The following is a 22,056-nucleotide window of genomic DNA, read 5'->3' as shown; positions in this document are numbered from 1 at the left end:
TCTGAACATTAAATTGGACCAGTCCAAAATGGTCCAAATTATTAATTGAATTGGATTAGATTGGACCTAATCCATTTGTAATGGACTCACATTAGACTGTATCGAATTGGACCAAATCCAGTCTAATGACACCTCTACCTCTAGTGCCCTTTGGTTCTCTCACTCTCAGAGTGGAGGTTAAGGAGAATAGGACGCTTAGATTTTGTTAGTTTGAAGGATAATGCATGAAAAGGAAGGAAAAAGTACGGAAACTCACTGGCTTTAATGGGTCGTCTGTTCCAGACTTGTTGGGTTATGGAATCCTTAATGATTGTACACTGAAGAAATTCCAGTTAAAGGTTTGTGATAGTTGGTGACAAAAAAATACTACATGAATTCTATTTCACCATTTCACCATTCCATTCTGTTCGGTGCTCATATCTTTGTTAAATTATGAGCAATTAAACCATTTCCATGTCAAAATTTTATTTTTGTGCATCAACAATAGAATGCCTTCCAAAAGCCACAAAATAAGTAAGAACAATAGGCCTATCACAAAAATTCTAGACTAGGAAAAGGTGGACGACATTACATATATTCTATAATAAAAAGTTAAATATATAATACGGATACATATGATGACTTATAAGCCTTAAATAAAGATGCAAATCGCATCCAACTTTGAGGAAAATTTCCCAACAAAGCTTAACATTCCAGCATTAAACAAGAGTCTAGACTGGTAATCAGAAAGTAAAAGGTGACGAAAGCACTAGACTCTAAAGTGAACTAAGCTTGGATTGATGTATTTTGGAACCCTACGTGGTGGAGGAAATTTGGGGAGAGAATCCGCTATATGTTTAGCAGTCTTCAAGTAGGAAGCATATTTTCTGATTACCCCAACATCTTTATTATCAACATTATCTTCATGTATCTCACTTGATTCGTCACTGTTAACTCTGCTTGTGAGATTAGCATCAGAAAATGACGAGTAACCCAGATCAAGCTCAGGATTTTTCTTCCCGTTTAGATTCTCCATGAAGGCTGTCTTTCTAAAACTCCAGGTCCCAGTCTTCCAGTTGAAGTGATAAAGTGGAAGGAAGCGCTGACCATACATTGCAATGAACTCTAGTGCAGCCAGGATGAACTCGAACTCTTCCATAGACATGTAATAAGGGAAGCTAACTCTTGTCCATCCAGGTTTTATTCCATTATAGCCCTGTAAAACAATTATAACGAATGAGCAAGCATGTAATAAGATCAATTTAAATTGACTTAATTGTGCACTAGATTTTACCATTTTAGAACCAATCCAAGGTCTAGTACTCATGGACCTTAGGCTGTGGCATTAGCTAGGGGCACAAGCATGTGGGCTTGGGGTGCCATGAGTGTTGTACCAGGGGTTGAGGCTCTCTGTTTTTAGAATAAATTCATGTCATATAGACTTAGTTGATTTTTCTTTTGGTATGATATAGACTTAGGGTCCGTTTGGTTCGCAAGAATAGTGGTCTGGAATCGGAATTGGAATAGGTCATTCGATTCCAACTGTTTGGTTGAATGGAATTGAAATCTCATTCCTATTTCTGGGGGAATGGCATTTCCCCATTTGAGGGAATGGCCATTCCTTCCCCTTCCCTAGGGAATGAAATCTCATTCTATCTTATTCTAATTTTCATTCCTATTCTTGTCTGAACCAAACAGACTATGGGAATAGACCATTCTAATTCCAATTCCAAAGGATTTTGATTTAAACTCCAACTGCAAAATAAATGAACCCCTAGTTTATTGAGCATTTCTTGAATGGCAATGAGTCAATGACCCTCAAAATGTTCTTGAACCAGCCCAAACGAAATAGGGATGCACTTTCATGCAGACCTGCCAATTGGGTCAGGTCGGGTCAAGGGGACATTGGGCCATTTTGGAGCACATAGCCAAACACCCATCTTCTGATTCACAAGAAGTAACCATATTTACCTTTTGAATGGCAGATCGGAAGGCAAGCGAAAGCGGCTCCTGAACACCAAGCAAATGATGACCATAGGGCCCAGCACAAGCACATCCACCTCGAGCCTGTATGCCGAATAGGTCATTTAGGAGCTTTGCAATAAAAGGTCCATGGAGAGGTTTATCTTTCTTGTTGCCAGACTCCCTCCACATATAAAGTCCTCTCTCCCCTATCTTTGCTGTTTCATCTGAGGCATTTGAAGTGGTGAAGACGAGGAAGGATAGAATTGCTAGTCTCTTTGTGCTTGTATTTCCTAACACCCAAATGTTTGGATTGCAGAGGAGTCTTCTAAGGGCTGTATTTATGTAGATATGTTCCTGAGCTTCAATTACACTATGACCAATGTATTGTTTCACCCAGAAAGCCAAAGCAGCTCGTATCTTCTGGGTAATTGGTGGTGTCCCAGCATCTTCCCTCTCTTCGATGTCATCATAATACAAAGTGTCCTTCAAAAGATTTTAATAGATTAGCTAAACCATGATCAAGGAATCGGAAAGTTAAGTAATTCTATATCCAATTAAAGAAAAAGATACAAGCTATATTTAAGTTCAACTACTCAGATCAATTGATCAATTCAATTCAACTAAATTAGGCCTTTTGCCAACTATATGGGGTCAAGCTGCATGAATCCTGTTGTATTCAGTGCTAAGTCCAATATAGCCTCTAAATTATTTCTCGCTGCTTCAATCCATGACTTTGTTGAATATATCAAGCTAGTTTTTTATAACTGAGACTTGATGGTGCTTAGTAATTAAGTATTTGCTAGGGTTTCAAATAATATCCATTTGTTGGAATTAGGGCTACAATTCAGATTGCCAAATTTGAAGAATTTAAACTACATCAGGCTTAGATTAGTGTTTGGGCCTACTGAAAATTTAATAAATTCCGAATCCAATCCAACCCAAGTTGCACCCCTAGTCTCAATTTGAAGTCAAATTCAATCCTTAAAATATGATCCAGTAATATTTAAGTATAATAAGCAAGGTTTTTAAATCCGACTCGGATAACAAACTGGTCAGGGATCCGGTTCCCTGGCTGAATGGTCAGCCCATTCTGACAAAAAATAAAAAATGGTCAAAATCGTTAAACAATTCAAACGGTTCGAATGGTTCAACCACCCAGATCAACGGTTTGTTGATCAAATCAACATTTTTTTGACAAAAAATCGGTTTTGGAGAAAAGCGGAACCAGTCACCTGACCAGTTTCCAATTTTTCCAGTCTGGTCCGGTTTTGAAAACTATGATAATAAGTTTATTTTAAAAAAAATAATTAATAATTTAATATACAATTATTTAATTTAAAAAAAAAACTCAGAGAATGTGGGTTTGAGTCTGAGAGCGACCACTTGATGAACTGCCAAAGGTTAAAACTCTATTCAGTCTATCCCTCAAGACCACCAACATTGGATAATGGCCTGAAGGTTGTTTTACCAAACTGTCGAAAGTTCTAGTCTTTTAGTATTTCCTTCCAATAAGTCAGTTATTCATTTTTAGTTTATTTTATTAAATGTATCAATATCCGAATGTAAATGTACCCTGTGAGGAAACTTGTCGTTTCGTGATATTCATTTAAAGAAGATTGATACTAGTAATTGATGGCTATATGGTGTCTACCCACCATCAGAATAAGAGGTATCCCAAATTAACTCTCCAGTAGGTAAACCAATTAATGGTGATGTAGATGGGCTACCAAAGCTTTTAATTATCCAAGAGAATGGGCATTCTGGGTACTAGATAAGTGCAAATATATATATAACTAGGTACAATCTTCCCATGCAAAATGGTTGATATAGCTTACCCTTTCAGAGAATCCGTTGACAAAGCTAACAGTTCCTCCTCCACAGGTGGAAGGGGGAGAGAACCTCAGCTGATACAAGGCCTTGCTCATCAGAAGGATACCAGGGGTTCCGGGCCCACCTAGAAACTTATGTGGGCTAAGAAAAATAGCATCATAACCATCAAGCTCTCCTGATCTCATATCAATCTCTACATAAGGAGCACTGCACAAAATATAATTAATTATCATCCTAAGTGTCATGGAATTAATCTATCAAGATAAGTTTGTTAAATCAAGCCACAGAAACCATCAAAGGAGACAGACCTTGCAGCAAAGTCAAAGCATGCAAAAGCACCATTCTGGTGAAGAAGCTGGGCGATGGCTCGTGTTTCAGTGTAGACTCCAGTGACATTGCTGCAAGCTGAGAAGGAACCCAACATAGGACGGTTGGAGGATTTGAAAGACTCAAGTTGGAATCTCAGAGTTTCCATGTCTGTAAGTCCATCATCTTTGATGCCAATCTCTATGACCTCTGCTAGGCTTTGGCGCCATGATAGAAGGTTGGAGTGGTGCTCATATGGCCCCACAAATACCACCCATCTCTCCTCACTGCTCAGGCTCTTCACCATTCTTTCTCTCATGCATGAAGGAACTGCAATCCCCATCACCTCTTGTAGGCGCTTGATGGAAGCAGTGGTGCCAGAGCCACAGAACAGGAGTGCATCATCTTCTCCCCCACCCAAGCATCTCTTGATGTATTCAGTTGCTTCAAGCACCATCTTGGTCGTCCTCTCTCCCACGAAGCTATCACTTGTGTGAGTGTTCCCTGCCCACAAATGAACAAATGAAAACAACTGCAGAGATTAATTTATAACAGAAGGCATTATCTGAATTCATCTATGAACAAATTAAATAATGGGTCATTCATCACTTCTGAGTATTTAAGGGTTTTGGGCTTAAAGATTTGAAATTAATTAAGCTTACCATAAAAAGGAAGAACATCATTTATGATGTAATTCTCAATATAATGAAGTCCCCTCCCAGAGGCAGTGTGATCAGCATATGTAAGTTGACGCTTCCCAAATGGGGTTTCAAATTCAACATCTTTGCCTATCAACTGTGAGCGCAACCATGCAAATTTTGTCTCAGCAGCATCGCTCCTCTCCACATCCATCCGAAGCATTCTAAAGGATTCTGATCCATGGTTCAGATCATTGGAGTCTAATGGGTTTCTTCTCATGGATGAATTGATCTTCTTATTGTTATTGCAGCTAGCATGGTCTGCAACCTTTACTGGGTCATTTTGCATCTTTTCCAAGATGGGTTTCTCAAATTCCATGGCTGTGGAAGGATGCAATAGAAGACGCGGTTGGATATGGGGTATGAGGAGCTAGGAGGAGGAGGTGAAGAGAATTGTTGTATGTTGAGAGGGAGGACATGGGGCATGCTATATATAGGAAGAAACAAAGCAAATAGCTGATGGATTTTACTAGCTAGATTGTACCATATATGGAGATGGTTGCAAGTTGTTTTAAATATCAACAAACACAACTATATTTGAAGAATCAAACTGATACTACCATTAATAGAGATAGGTGGAAATTTTTTCTTTTACTCGATAGTAATAATACCAGCAGTTTCATGGTGTTTGGTATCCCCTTAGTACCGACTAGGGAGTAGTGACTACTGGGTCATTCATATAACTTTGCCATAAATGCCTTTAACTCGGCGGCCACATGATGAATGTGGCAACTGGCAACCGAACAAGTGGGTGCATCCTATAGGAAAAGAAAAAAAGAATAAAATATAAAAAAGCAAGTGGGTGCAATAACGTGACCAGATTTTTTTTTTGGTTTTCTGTCAAATTTACTATTTGTTTTTTCCATTTTTAGAGATTTCTGTCTAGTTAATGATTGCCATGGAAACTTTTTTAAATTATATGTAAGCAAATTATTAAATTAAAACTAGTCCCCAAGGTTATGAAATAAACGTGTTATTTTCTTTTATTTTGCAGGTAAAAGTTTTTAAGGCTGAAACGTTTGGCCATCTTTAGTATCTTTCCGTTAATTTATCCTAGGAAATGTGGTCACACAAAGATAAGAGATAAAGTTTAGAATAGATGAATAATATAATGACAAATTAAACTAATGGAAATAGAAAAAAAAATACAGATTAAACAACTTAAGCTTAAGGGAGAGCAATGGTCGGTGATCATTCATTAACCGAGACTAATGTGAATTTATAGAGTATTAGTAGAGGAGTCTGTTGTACATTAGAATTCTTGTGATATGATTGGTTATAGACAGTGTTTTAGATAGAATGAAACAACAACTAAGATAACTTGTGAGAGTGGGAGCCATGCATGTTCGCGCATTATCCAAATTAAAACCGGTTCTCTATCAGCCTCTTGCAAGCTGAATGGGGTGACGTGAAGTTTAAACCTGAGCATCTCAAAGAGGCTTGGTGAGTAGTGAATACATCAACAATTTGATCACCAGAGGGTATGTATCAAATGTGAAGCTTCTTGCTAATGGATAGATGCCAAAGAAAATGGAGATTAACTTCAACATGTTTGATATATATGCGCATGGAAAATAGGATTGGCAGAGAGATACATGGCGCCAATGTTCAAGATCTTTGAGAAGAGATTGAATCCATAGAAGTTTGTGAAAAATTTGTCAAGAGCATGAAATTATGACTCGGTACTAGACCGAACAATAATGTATTGTTTCTTGAAACTCCAAGCAATGAGAATCAAACCCAAGAAGATTTCATAACCTCTAGTTGAGCATCGATCATTTGGACAGCTAGCCCAATTGGCATTAGTGTAATTAGTGAGTTGAAGAGAGGATGATGAATTGAACTGAAGTCAATGGTTCTCTTTACAATGATCCAATGCTCATCAGTAGAAGAGTGGAAGAACTGACAAACTTTGTTGACAATAAATGATATATGTCCAATCTTGCGATGGTAACATACTACAAAAGCTCCCACAATGCTCTAATGTTCAGTGGGATTAAACAGTGGTGAATGGTGAACCTGATTCATAGGATACTTTGCAAGAGGCAGCCACAGGAGAAGATACAAGCTTGATGTCGTCCAATTTGGTTTGGGACAAGAGATCTATAATGTATCATTGTTGGGAGAGAAACGATCCTTTGGGGGTGAATTCACTTCAATCCCACAAAATGTATAGAATGGTGCCTCCATGATCAAGGATAGAAAGATAGGGGTCAGTAGTGGAGTTGCAAAAACCCAGGCAGAGAAGAACAGAACTGAGGTGAGAATACCAAGCCCAGGGTGCTTGCTTCAAGCCATAGAGAGCACAAGTTGGGTGGTTTGGATCCATAAAACCCTTGGACTGATGAACATAGATATTTTTGTCAAGAATCCATGAAGAAATGCATTATTAATGTCCAATTGTCAAATTAGCCAAGAGTGAGAGACAATCAGAGCAAGTACGGTACATACAATGATTGGGTTAACAACCGGGATAAAGAGGTATGAAAGAAATCCAAACCAGGGACTTGGGTGAAAGCCTTGTACAATCAACCATCCGTTGTAACAATCGAGAACCATCAAACTTTTCCTTTATTTTATTTATACACCCATTTAGTACCAACTATATTCATAGAAGGATCATAAGGGACCCATTCCTAGGTTCCATTAGCGATCAGTGTTCAAATTTGACTACTTGAGTGAAGGGTCGTGGTTCACGTTCTTTAGTGGAAATGAGAGATAGGAGTGTTGATAGAAGTGGATACTTTGTAGCATTGTGCAATTTGGGCGGAAGTCTACCATCATTGATCTGGTTCTCATTGAGTAAGTGCAAGTCGGAGGAGGAAAAATCAAAGTGTTGTCAAGAAGTTCCTGAGTGCTTCAGTATCACTCTATCTATATGGAGGAAGAGGATGGCTCAGTTGTAGATGATGATGATGGCTGAGGCAGCATTGTTGCAAGAGGAGAAGGTGGGGCCAAATTAGAGGACAGAAGTGATGTTGAAGATACTGGAGAGATATCTTGCAATGGTGTTGAAATGTAGACACCCATTGAAGAAGGTGATGTACATGAGGAGGAAGATAATGAGAAATCAGGAAATAATTCTTCAACAAATACCACATGTCTAGAAACAAAAACTCAACTTGTAGGAACATAAAGGCACTTATTATGAATTGTTGTACCCAATGAATAAGCACCTCAAAGGTCAAAACATAAATTTGTTTTTGCTATAGGTCACAACGAGTAGCTTGAACACCCAAAACATCTAAGCATGGAATAGTCTGGACTCTGGAGCTCTATGAAATATTTTTCATATGGAGACATACCATTCAATGGGCAGTTGGAAGTTGATTAATTAGGTAAGTTGTAGTTTTAACCTCTTTAGTCTAGAAGCAGAATGGGAGATTTGAGGTGGCCAGTAAAGAGTAACGGCGTCAATGAACCAATTTTGGATTGGACCCCGTCCAGTTCAAAATCAATTTGGACGGATTGGACGGACCAACAAGACATTGGATTGGAGCAATCTGGTCCAAAATATTTTTCAGATTGGATTGGACCTGGTCAATCCATAGTAAATTTATATTGGATTGTGTTGGATTAAGCCAATATCTGGTCCATTGATATAAGATAAGAATATAGGTGTCAATGGACCAGGTTTGGGTTGAAACCAATCTAAATCAAAATGAATTTGAACAGATTGGATGGTCCAGATATTGAATTGGACTAGTCCAAAATGGTCCAAAATATTCATTGGACTGGATTGGACTTGATCCATTTATAATGGATTCACACTGGACTGGATCAGATTGGACCAAATCCAGTCCAATAGACACCCCTACTAGAGAGAGGGTTGACACATGCCTGTCCTTCCATTCAATAAATCCGTTTTGTTCATGTATATGAGGACAAGCTAGCCGAAGAGAAATACCCTTTGAATCTAAATATCAAGAGCAGTTCCGATGCTCTCTTCCCTAGTCAATTTGAAATGATCCAATTTTGGTATCAAAGAGAACTTCAACATGTCGTTTAGAAAAAATATCAAATATTTTAGATTTGTGAACCATAGGATAGATCCATGAAAATTTAGAGAAATCATCCAAAAATAAAACATAAAAGGAATAACCATTATTTGACTTGATGGGACTGGATCCCAAACATCTAAGAAACCTAAAACCCAAAGGATATATAAGCTGAAAATTAAAGGACTGAAAGATAACCTACGACTCTTACCCATTTGACATGACTCACAAACAGACTAACTTTACCTATCACTACTATAAGGAAGACCATATTTTTAAAATAACTTGTTGTACAATGCAAAGAGTTGCATTACCAAGATGTAGGTGCCAACCACGAATTGAAATTCCTTCTCCAACAAGAGCTTCCAATGTCTGAGAAATTGTGCCTAATGAGGGAATGATGGGAAATAGTACAATCCATCTCTATAGACCCCTAATAAAAGTATATATGCCCACATAGTCCTTCATAACACAACTATCTGAGAACCGACTATCTGAGAACAAATTCTTGCAAATAGAAGGAGCATGATAGATATCATTCAAGGTAAAAGTAGGGGTGCTCACGATTCAATTAACCGAAGTCTGGGGCATTTTTTGGAATCAAACCGGTACTACCGGTTTTTGGAAAACCGTAACTAGAACCAAAACGAAGCTCGTCAGTTAACCATCAATTTAGTTCGTTAGTTTTTTTATTTTTTATTTTTTACAATATATTATAAATAAATATATATAAATATATATAATATTATATTTTAAATAATATATATTTATATATAATACATATTTATTAATTTATAATATATAAAAATAATATATATATATATTTATATAATATATATAGAAATCTATGTATAATGGTCGGCTCGGTGAATCATTAGTTTTTTATTGGTTAACCAAAATCAAATTGGTACCTTCAGTTTTTTAAAAGCATTAAACCAAAACCGAACTGACCGGTTCGGTTAACTGATTTTTCGGTTCAATTTCGATTGGTTTTTTCAGTCGGTTCGGTTTTTCGATTTTTTTGCTCACCTCTAGATAAAAGCATATTCATTATAAAACAAAGATGATGAACCAGAGTAATGTATGTGCAAACCTTGGCCATTCCCAACTTTCACCTGGTTGGAAGCCATGTACTTTGATCGATTTTGTATATTGTCTAGTTCTGGAGTCATATGGTGAGTAGCGTCTGAATCCATGTACCAAGTTGGACCAAAAGAGGAGCTTCCATTATGTGGACTCACAAATTGAGAGCTAACAACTCCTCCATAAAAACCAAAACCATATCATGCTTAACGACATTGGAGAGCACCATGGCCGATATTATTACAAATCTAACAAATCAAATTAGGATTCTTATCTCTATAGTCACCATTGAACTGTTATTGTTGATTGTTAAACATGTTTTATTGATAGTGTTGTTGTTATTTGTACTAAGGATATCCACAATCATGACCTCGGCCTCTACTAGTAAGATTGGCATTGTAAGATTTAATGAGATGTGCTTATTCTTCTAACCAATTCTCATGGTTAAGGAGAGAGCCCAAGATGCCTAAAAATACCAAGGTCTGCTGTGTCATGTTAGTTGGTAACGGCTATCACCACCGATTCATATTCACTTCCAAGTCCAACAAGAATGTGGAGAACTTGCTTTGACTATGACAATGGTTCCGAGACAGTTAAACACGTTAGACACATAGGCTGGTATGAGAGTGATTCCTTTTTAAGGTACTATAATTGCATCCTCCATTGGAGAATTCTGGAACAGGAGTGAGTTGAGTAGCTTTTGGCCAAAGTACACCAAACTTTGGTTTTAGTAGATAGACCCACTACTTGGTCTATTACACCTTCCGTAAGAGAAAAAGTCAACTAGCTTAACACTAATTAGTCAAGGTTCATCCATTTTGTCAAATTTTGGATCAGGAATTCCTATAGGATCTAAGATTTCTTCTTTCCTACAACAAGATCCATTAAGTGATGATGACAAAGAATAATTAGGATTTTAAATTTTATTATTTGACTATGATATCATTTCATTTCTAGGTTGATTTTAGATTTGACATTCCATTTTCATCATTAACAAAAACAATTCTTATATTTTATATTATTTTGTTTAGAATAATGAATATACAACATTAGAGATATGTCCAATTATTTTTCATTTTTTTCTATATTTTATATTTTATTTATTATAATTCATTATTCTTACATTATAGCATTGTTGACTAACTCATTTAACCCTAAATGGTTGAATTGCTTACCCACCACCGAAAGGGAAGAAAATGGTTTTGTTTTCAAATTACTTTTCAAAATATTTATTTTTATACTATTAAAATTAATGTTTTTTTTTCAATTAGTAGAATTTAATGATGTGAAAAATATATCTCAAATATAGGATTTAATGAGAGAATATAACTTAGATATGAGATTTAATAAGAGAGAAGAGAATAGGAAAGTGGTTTTATTTCTAATTGGTTTTAAATTTTATATTCCATTTCCATAATTAATAAAAATATTTCTTATTTATCATAATTATTATTGTTTAATATGCCGAATATATGATATTAAAAACATTCCTAAATTTTTCTTTAATTTCTATATTTTTTGATTTTTTATCTATTTTTGAATTTTTATTATTTAATTGTGGCAACATGAGTTGGCCCATTTAACCCAAAATGGTTTAATTTCTTACCACCACCTAGATGATAACATTCTTTTCTCCATATATATTTTAAAAGTATAAGTTTTTATTTTATTGGAATTATTAATTTATAATGTATGACTTTTAATTAGTGAATTTTAGTGATGATAATAAATAAAAATGCTTTAAATATATAATTCAATGAGGGTGAATGGGAGTTAATACCTTAAATGTGGGATTTAATGAGGAAATTGAATGCATTGAATAATAGTATTCAATTTAGATTTTTTACCCACAAAATAAAGAGACCATATTTCAAAAAAGGGGGTATTTTTATCAAGAAAAATTTTAAAAATTTTAGAGGCTATTCGTACTTTTTATAGTTGTATAGATATAGATTTTATGCCTATATAAATGTTATATATATATATATATATATATATATATATATATATATATATATATATATATATGTATGTATGTATACATATATATATATATGTATGTATGTATGTATGTATGTATGTATATGCGGAGCCACCAAGTATATTGGTGGGGGTTCCTTCGCCCCCCCAAACTTGTTAAAATTGTTATTTATCTATGGCTACTAAGAGGAGGTCGGGTCAAAACATAATAAAGTGGACTTTGGCCCACCAAAACTTGAACTAAAATGTAAAGATCAATCTCTAATGCTCCTCCAACTCTCAAAACAAAAAAAAAAAAAAAAGTATTTATTTTTTCTTTAAAAAATGCAATAGACCCAAACCTTCTCAGTCTATTTTTTCCCAAACCCTATTTCTACTCCCTATCTCATTTTTTTTGTTTAACTACCCCCTCAAAAAACAAAATTCCTGGCTCTGCCACTGTATATCAACATTATCTAACTTAGATATATAAATCAAGTAAATAGAAAAAATGTAAGCATAAAATAAATACAAAATAGAAATATAAAAGTTACGTATTAAAAGACATGCAATAAAAATATTAAGAGACATGTAAAATTTGAATATTAGGACATGTAATGAAAATTAAATTTATTGTAAATTAATTGGTCACCAAATAAATAAAAGCATTATATTATTTCTAAATACATACTTTCTATGTAAGTTTTGAACAAATAAATCAGCTACAATATAATACAAGTTTGCCTCAAGTCGTAGTCAATACATGTGAACAGATTAATTCATTTCACTACCCAAGAATTTGTTTAGGTTCACTTCACCTAGTTGTAGTTCGATCGAGAAGAATCCACCTACGACTCTTCGTAATTAAATTCCTTGCTTGAAAATAGGTCATGGGTCAAAGAGCATTTACTCCTCCCAGCACCTCTTCTAAGTCAAAACAATCCCATGATGACCACCTTGGTAATAAATCCCAAATTCATTGCCCGACCAGACTCGACTCGATTGAAGCTGCCTTTTCTGCCCTCTTGAACTAGAGAAAGTAATCAGAAATGGATTGTTACGACTATATATTACCTTTTTAAAAATTAAGGGTCGGTTTGGTTTGTAGTCGTAATTGGAATCAGAATTAAAATCCTCTAGAATCGGAATTGGAATGGTCTATTTCTATACTTTTTGGTTCAGATAAGAATGAGAATGGGAATTAAAATCAGTAGAAATAGGACTTTATTCTTGTTCGGATCATGGCTGAGCTAGATTTGAAAGGCACGTGGTTTTCCAGTCATCGCCCAATCACCCCCGCCACATTGGTATAGCTCGGCCAGCTCTGCGACATACGTCGACTCCCTCAACCCAAGCCAAGCTACGCTACTACTGTGGTCCCCTATCTAATTCTCTTAGCCACATCAGCTATACGTCACGTGGATAAGCACGACTATGGATAAAGAGGAGTAAAGAAGACAACTCCGCCGGGAAATAGGACTCTATCCCGAAGACCTCGGCGGGCAACCTCATTCCAATCACCTTGGAAGCCTAATCCGACTAGGACACAAGCCTCCAGTTATAAGAAAGTACTCCATGCTCAAGATAAGGGATTCCAGCTTCTAACACATATTGTTACTCTGCTCGGACCAGCACCCTCATTGCTCGGCCCGACCAATTATCACCTTCTACTGACTTGAGCGTTAGAGTGTCTACCTGGGGACAACTCCTCCGACCTCTGACTTCTTTCTTGATCACAGATCATGAAGCGCTGCTCCGTCCTTGTAGCTCGGCATCACCCTATCAGCAAGAACTATCTGGTTGCTTTCCTTAGTTCATACACCACCTCAAATTGGGCAGCATCAGATTGGCGCTGCCTATGGGATTGCACAAAAAGCCTTCCCGAAAAATCACTCACCACAACCAAGAAAGCGATCAAGATGCCCAAGAACCTGTTTGAGTGGTCAATAGGTCGATTCCCATCCCAGGAGTCTCAGCACCGCATCCCTCTGCATCAAGAAATTCCCCAGCCTCAAGCCACGATGGATCCTATGCAATTTCGAGCCATGCAAGACAAGGTCGACATGATCTTCGAGATGATGCAGACTCTAGGATCTGCGGTACCGCCCAACCAGGCTTCCCCCTTCACGCCCCGATGCGTACGAAGGACGATCCTCATCCCGGGGACCCCAAAGCACATCGGTCGGATGGAAGGGGAGCGCAGTCCGAATGAGAGAAGCAAGACACAACAAGAAGGTCCACCTCTACTACCCGCTCCTGCAAGCGAGACAACCACAGCAAGAAACATCAATCAACTCGGATCCCCGCCAAGGAAAGGCTCGGCAGGAGGATGCCACCCTTCGTGGTCTCTGTCGCCGAGTCAAGTTCGGTAAAAGATCGTTCTGCACGCCCTAAGAGAGAAAAGGCCATGCATACCGCAGTCCCTGACGACAAAGATGCCGACATCCAAGAGCTTCGACAATGCCTAGAAGAGCTAGAACGTAGCCAAGCCCATAGGAGCACAACGCCTACCTTGGATCAACCTATGCAAGTCACAGCGCGCCCCAATAGGGAATCACCTTTGTTTAGGAGATCATAGACGAAGTGCCCCCTACCGGATGGTGATCACCCCAAATTCGACAAGTATGATGAGAACATTGATTTTTTCGGCCACGTCACAGTACTCAAAGCATAGATGATATTGCACAGTACGTCTGAGGGCCTGATGTGCAAAGCCCTTGTAGCCACCCTCCAAGGCCCAGCCTTGGCATGGCATTCCTCTTTGCCACCACGCTCCATAGCATCATGGGAACAACTGAAGACCCAATTCCTGGCGCAGTTCACGGCTAGCCAGAAACATTGGAAGACTTCGGCCAGCCTCGTGCAAGTTCAGAAAATGAAGGCAAAAATCCTCAGAGACTACCTGGCGAGATTCAATAAGGAAGACTTTAGGTCAGAAACCTGAATCGGTCCATAGCTGTCACAGCCATACAACATGGACTCTGCCCTTGACACATCAATGCGGAGGATGCCTAGGTGCAACTCCAAGATGAGGAGGAAAGACCCGATAAGAAGAGAAGAGACACGAATGAGCAAAAGTCCAAAAGGTCAGATAAAGACCACAAGAGGTAAGATCGTCGGCCATACCACAGACCTCGGACTTCGCCACCGACCTATCAAAACTTCACACGTCGATCAACGTTCTGCAGTCTAAAGTTTTGATGCAAATCAGTGACCGCAATTACGTCAGGTGGCCCGAGAAGATGAAGAAATAGAACAAGAGGAACCGAGACAAGTATTGCAGGTTCCACAAGGACCACAACCACTACACAGAGAACTGCCTCAACCTGCGCAACCACATCAAAGATCTGATCAAGCGCGGATACCTCGACAGAAATGAAAGGCCGGCCCTAGAAGAATGCCGTGTAGAGGATGCTCGGCAACCACTACCCCGAGTCCCTCCAGCTGGCGTGATGCACGTAATATCAGGGGGGATTGCCACCGAAGGAGAGAGTAGCTTGGGGTGCAAGATGATGCCCTCTAGGGGGTGTAGACCCCACATGACGACGCCCTAGTAATCATAGCCGAGGTAGCCAACTTCAAAGTGTGAGGAATCCTAGATGACACGGGCAACTCTGCTGATGTGCTTTTCAAAGACACATTCAAGAAGCTCAGCATCAACAAAGAGTGGTCCGTGCCAGTCAACACTCCCTTGATGGGCTTCACCAAGGAGTCTCTCTTGCCCATCGGAAGGATAACCCTTCCCCTCTTGATTGGGGATGGCGACATCACCGCGACGGCCATGGTGAACTTCATCATGATCTGTTGCTCCTCATCCTACAACGCTATCTTCAACAGGCCAACCCTCAATGCTCTATAGGCCACGACCTCTATGTTCCACCTCGTCATGAAATTCCCGACCAAATGCGACATAGGGGTAGAACATGGAGACCAAAAAACTACACAGTAATGCAATCTACTCTCCTGCCAAGGACCGCTCCAGGCCGCAAAAACCTTGATGGTAGAGGCCTAAGATTTGCGGGTCGAAGTGAAAGCACAACGCAGCTAACCCGTGGAAGATCTCATCCAAGTGCCAATCAACAAAGAAGACCTCAAGAAAATAGTCCAAATTGGCTCCCTTATAGATGACCGCCTCTAGGAAGAACTCGTACAGCTACTGAAAAGCCATGCTGACGTGTTTGTCTGGCCAACAGCAGATATGCCGAGGATCGACATCGAGGTCATCACCCACCGTCTGAACGCCAACCCTCGCTACCGACCTGTCAAGCAAAAGAAGAGGAGTTTTGTTACAGAACGGTGGCAAGTGATCGCGAACAAAGTACAAAAGTTGCTCGACGCCAGTTTCATTCAGGAAGTCAAATACCCCGAAGGGCTAACCAACATGGTGATGGTGAAGAAAGCCAATGGGAAGTGGATGATATGCATCGACTTCAATGACCTAAATAAAGTCTGCCCTAAGGACAACTTTCCTCTTCCAAGGATCGATCAGCTCGTCAATGCGATGGAAGGACATGAACTCCTAATGTTCATGGATGCCTTTTTGGGTTATAATCAGATCCGAATGCACTCAGACAATCAGGAGAAAATGGCTTTCATCACTGACTGCGGCCCATACTATTACAGAGTAATGCCCTTCGGCCTCAAGAACGTCAACGCCACATACCAACGACTAGTGAATGAGGTATTCAATGAACAACTCGGACAAAATGTGGAAGTATATGTCGACGACATGCTCGTGAAGAGCAAGAAAGCTGAGCACCATTTTGCCGACCTTCAAGAAGTTTTTGGCACCCTTAGGAAGTACAGAATGAAGCTGAACCTGACCAAACATGCTTTCGAGGTTGGCTCCAATAAATTCCCGGGGTTCATGGTGATGCATAGGGGGATTGAAGCGAATCCAAAAAAGAAACGGGCCATCCTTAACATGTCGTACCCCCAAATTCACAAAGAAGTGCAGCGACTCACCAGTGGAATAGCCGCCTTTAGCAGATTCATGTCCAAAGTCCTTGGACTGGGCTCCTACAAACTCGAAGACCTCGAGGGCTGACCAATACTAAGGAGTTGGAACTTGGGGAATCTCAGAATGTACTACCAATAGTTCTATGATCAACACAGTGTTTTATTTAAGCTACATCTTTGATCTTCAGGCGCACCGCAGACACGCTGCACACACATCAGGCAAATCGTGCTACACTACTACATTGCACAACCATACTCCACCACTGACCACACTAACTCAGCTGACTCCGAAACGGCTGAGCCTACAACGCACATCTCGACAGCACATCGCCGACCATGACTCATTTGTCCACGGCTAAGCCTAAAAGTGGAGAAAAACGCCCCCACCCATCAAGGCCTGAGGATGGTCATGAAACTCCGCACACCCACCGACTGTCAGTTTGAGCTAGCTAAGAAACAGCTAGCCCTCGAAGGGCCCCAAAAGCTCTCGAGACCAAAAACTGAGCTTCCCATAGTTGAGAACTCAAAAATCAAAGATCTCAGCCAATCTTACATCGACTAAGGTAAAGACCTCGGTCAGCAGAAGATCGAGACCACTAAGGCAGAGACCTTAGTCAACAGAAGATCAAGGTCACTAAGGTAGAGACCTTGGTCAGCTTAAGACCAAGGACACTAAGGAAAAGTTGTCTAGGCAGCCTACACAGCCCGACCAACCTACCTCAATTAAGGAAAAGTCGGGGAAACACAAAAAATATATAAATAACACACATACGTATACACTCACTCACACTCAAGGTCATCCACAGAAAACTTTCCTTAATTTAAGGAAGTCAGGTACAACGATCAAAGCTTGCCATACCGAGCCAATATAGAGAAAAAGGGAGAAAAAACAGAGAGACCAGCAACAATTTAATCCTCGGCCACAGGATTAGCGGCTCAGTCACCATCATCCTCGTCGCCAGCTTCGCCTCTGATCTCTTCATCAACGACGTTGACTGAGCAAGGTGGAGTATCAGAATCATAAGCATCCCAGCCCTGTGTTGCCTCGTTCAGCTCCAGGTAGTGGCACAGAACCCTCCTACAGAAGACATTGAACCTGACCTCAATGGAAGTCGAGGCATGCCGATCCATCTCCTGCCACAACTTTGTTGAGGCCTTGTATTGACCGATCGCTTTCTCGGCAGCCTCTTGCCTATGTCGCTCCATCTCTGCCTTCAACTCAGCGATCTCCTGCCTCAGGCTACGCACAATATTTGCTTTCTTAGCTAGCTGCACTCTTAGTTTGGCCACTTCCCTTTCTAGCACGGCTGACTATTCTCAGGCCGCCTGAAGCTCGACCATCTAAGCCTTCTGCCACAGATACTCAGAATGTTCCTTCTCATACAGCGACCATAGATCTCAGAGATGATCGACCAAGACGACCACTGAGCATGCATTCTGCAAAAAGGAGACGTCAATCAGCATAGGAAGAATCCCAAAGAAAAGGGGGAAGCATAGACTCACCTGAGCAGCAGACCGAAGAAGCACACACTCCAGAGCCCCGCTACCAACGCCCACAACCTCCACGCAGCAGTTGCTCAAGAACCCTAGGCACCTCAAGGTTGTCATCACTGCGGACAGACCACCGCGGCACATGCATGCCTGAGTTGCTGCCTCTTGCCTCTGCCTCCAATGCACCCATAGCTTGGTGAACCTCCTCCGGATCAACCACTACTACATCCTCCTCCTCATCCCCCTGTTGTTGAACCCTTTTCTGTTGATAGGGCGCCCTGTCCGAAGACCTCGGCAGAGCAACCGCCTCAGGCTGGACCTCTGACTCCTACCAGCCTGGCTCTGTCTATGTTGATGCTCCCTCATCCAACAAACAATCACCTCCTCGCTTGTCATCCTCACACCTGCACCACAGAATAACAATAGTAAGTACAAAGGAAAAAAGGAAGGGAAGGGGGCAGACATGCATAATTCAACAAATAAACCGAGGCAACAAAAGAAACAAATCGGCAACCCCGTGCATCAACCCAGTGAGCATCAACATCTCCGAGCATGTGTACGTGACCACATCTATCTCATGGATCATGCTCAGAGCCGATCTCTCCTCCAAGGTGAGTGTCCTCCATTGGGGTTGCGGCACACTCGTCCTCTGCTCTTGTAGCATAGCCGAGAAGGGGAGACCCCCAGGATAGCGCACAAAGAAGAACACCTCCTTCCAGTGCTTCACAGAAGAAGGAGCTCCGACCAAATACTTGACATTTCTCCTAATAGAAAACTAGTAATAGCCCTACTGATGATGCTTCAACTGAAGCAAGAAGCTCACCATCGTCAGGGTCAACTCAATGTCATAGGCCACACAATAAGACATGAGACAAAACAAGAACCTGAAGGAGTTCGGCATCAATTGCACCGACAATACTCAGTACCACCCAAGTACCTCGACAACCCCTTCACTCAAAGGAAACCTCAACCCGACCTCCAAACTATGCTCATACATGCAGATCTCACTGGGTTGAGCGTCAGTATCCATCTCACCAGGTTTTAGACACCACATCTGGAATTCCTCGGGAATGCTGTACATAGCCCGAATCCGAGCCATATCCCTGGGAGTCAGAACACAAGATGTGGTGCCGAATTGGAGACTGACCCACAAGGGAAGCTCTACTCCAACCCCCGAAGGACCACCCTCAAAGCTCCCAAGTTCCAACTCATAGTTAGAGCCACTAGAAGAACTAGAATTAGAACCAGAACCCGAAGCAGAAGAAGAAATATGAGATGAGGAAGACATCTTACCAAACTAAAAAGCTGAGGAACGAGAGCACAGGCCGAGCAATCTCCAACCACACCTCACTGAGCAACCCATGCAACTACTCTCGCAAATGGCAAAGGGGAAATGCCCGTCCACCCTTCTTATAGCCACCAAGAGCACGACCTGAGGAGAGATCAATGGTCTAGATCAAGCGTCGCCCTAACAAAGCTTGGGAAGACCGACCGACGTGACTAACATCGCACGCGGGGAGCCCCTAAAGCCTAAGCGATAATCTTGACAAGCAACGGTCAATAGCATTAGTCATGCCAGTTCGCCCCATAGGGACAGTCCAACCAATGCCACAGATCCTCAAAGCTCACCAGGGACCACCGACCCAATCGGAGCACCCAGCATCGAACGTCTCGGCCGGGAACTCCACTCTTCGACTTCGGAACCGGGGGAGTGGTGTTTGGATCCAGAAAATTCAAAAATAAGTTCCTTAGTTGAAGAACGGAAAGCCCTTCCTCGACCATTGGCAACCTCCTCGATGCAGCATCACCGAGCATTGGAGAGCTCGGCAATGTCCTCAACGCAATGCCGCCAAGCTCAATCCCCTCAACTTGACATCGCCGAGCTTTGGAGAGACCCAAACGAAGTCCGGCCCAGAACCTCAATGCCGGACAAAGTTATACGACAATGCAACACCTCAATCGAGCATTCCCCCTCCTTGGCTCCAGAACTGGGGGAGTGGTTCGGATTCTGAAATTTTGATTTCAATTTTTGAGTTTTGCAGCTAACAATCAAAGGATTCCCCAACAGCAACCAACATTGCTCGGGCATCAAACCCTAGTGAGCACCAAGGGACATCAAGCGGACCAAACACTCACCCAGACTTCAACTAGACTTTAACTTGGAATTCCTCAACCCAGGAACAGAGCATCCCGACGCGCTACACCTCGGCCAAATGCTACATACCTCGACTTCGGAACTAGAGGAGTGGTGTTTAGGTCATGGCTAAGCTAGATCTGAAAGATGCGTGGCTGCCCAGTCATCGCCCAATCACCCCCACCATGTCAGCATAGCTGTGCCAGCTCCATGACATACGTCGACTCCCTAAACCCAGGTCGGGCTACATTACTACTGTGGTCCCCCATCTGATTCTCTTAGCCACGTCAGCTACACGTCACGTGGATAAGCGCACTATGGATAAAAAGGAGTGAGGAAGACAACTCCACCAGGGAATATGACTCTATCTCGAAGACCTTGGCAGGTAACCTCATCCCGATCACCCCGAAAGCCTGATCCGACCTGGACATGAACCTCCGGCTATTAAAAGGTACTCTATGCTCAAGGTAAGGGATTCCAAATTCTAACACATACTATTACTCTGCTCGGACCAGCACCCTCATTGCTTGGCCCAACCATTTATCACCTTCTACTAACTTGAGCATCAGAGTGTCTACCTGGGGACAACTCCTCAGGCCTTTGACTTCTTTCTTGATCATAGATCTTGAAGCGCGTCTCCATCCTTGTAACTTGGCATCACCTTGTCATAAAGGATTATCTGCTTGTTCTCCTCAGTTTGTACACCACCTCAAATTGAGCAACATCAATTCTCAAGGGAAGACTAGAGGATGACCATTCCCTGAAATGGGAGAATGTCATTCCAGCAAAAATGATAATGAGATTCCAATTCTACCCAACCAAATAGTTGGAACCAAAATAGGCCCATTCCGATTCCAATTCCAAACCCATATTCCCATGAACCAAACAGGACCTAATATGTTTATTCTGATTCGAAAAGATATGTGAACCAGCTAGATCATAAATTCTTATTTTTATTTTTGATATCTAAGTCAATACTGATCATCTCATCCTCATTCCATATTAAAGGATTATTGGTATTCGTCACTCTGGGCCGGGTTGCTAAGCATGGTGGACTACGACTTCGAGAGCAGCATTTTAATGCTCAATAGCGTTTGCTTGAAGGATGGGACCATTATTTGGTGTAATGTTAAAGTCTCATACTGACAAGCAATACAACTTAGGTCATCGTCCAAGGGCGGCCGAAGAAAGTGCCAACAAAAGATGTCAAGTCAAGTAACATTCAGTTGGGATTTAAGTATACTCTATTCTTTTCCTATAAATGAAAAACTTCTAGGAGAGACAAGATCATAAATTTTCCATGTTTTGATAATAATTTTCGATAAAAAACCTATGTCAATATTCATCTCATTCTGATCCTATAATCTAAATTTTCGATAAAAAAAATCTATGTCAATATTAATAACTCAAGCGGAATTAATGCAGCCTTAGGAAATATTATAAAGGCGTTGATTATCTAGACTTTTGAGAAAAAATAAATTTGATTGAGTTAAGAAAAATAAAGAATAATTTTTGAATCATGTCAAGAGTCAAGACGAGTGCACTCAAATTATTCAACTGATTAGAACAGAGTCAAATTATTCAATGCTTCTAATAAAAGCATTGAAATATTTATAGAAGTGGCCTTGTCTGGGTATATTGATTGGTGTAAGGG

At 40.7% G+C, this 22,056-nt stretch overlaps 1 protein-coding gene across 1 annotated transcript; it reads right to left on the bottom strand.

Moving 5' to 3' along the window:
• Positions 1 to 540: 540 nt before the first annotated feature.
• LOC148852487 (uncharacterized) lies at positions 541 to 5,220 on the bottom strand. Its single transcript, XM_088947216.1, has 5 exons — positions 4,743 to 5,220; positions 4,083 to 4,584; positions 3,780 to 3,981; positions 1,951 to 2,427; positions 541 to 1,195 (listed from the first exon to the last, which is right to left on the bottom strand). The coding sequence occupies exons 1-5, from the start codon at positions 5,095 to 5,097 to the stop codon at positions 749 to 751; spliced, it is 1,983 nt and encodes a 660-aa protein (XP_088803342.1). The 5' UTR covers positions 5,098 to 5,220; the 3' UTR covers positions 541 to 748.
• Positions 5,221 to 22,056: the final 16,836 nt, after the last annotated feature.

This window comes from Nelumbo lutea, chromosome 5 (genome assembly GCF_056320005.1).
Source record: "Nelumbo lutea isolate HS-2025 chromosome 5, American lotus-T2T, whole genome shotgun sequence".
NCBI classification, from domain to species: domain Eukaryota; kingdom Viridiplantae; phylum Streptophyta; class Magnoliopsida; order Proteales; family Nelumbonaceae; genus Nelumbo; species Nelumbo lutea.
The sequence above is the reverse complement of the archived record's forward strand: the minus strand, read 5'-3'. Positions and strand labels throughout refer to the sequence as shown.

Bases quoted from the DNA above. Each gene is read 5' to 3' on its own strand.
- LOC148852487 (XM_088947216.1), bottom strand. From the start codon at position 5,097: ATGGAATTTGAGAAACCCATCTTGGAAAAGATGCAAAATGACCCAGTA. The intron at 4,585-4,742 runs GTAAGCTTAATT...ATTTGTGGGCAG, and splicing joins TGATGTTCTTCCTTTTTATG to GGAACACTCACACAAGTGAT. The intron at 2,428-3,779 runs GTAAGCTATATC...AATCTTTTGAAG, and splicing joins TCAACGGATTCTCTGAAAGG to GACACTTTGTATTATGATGA.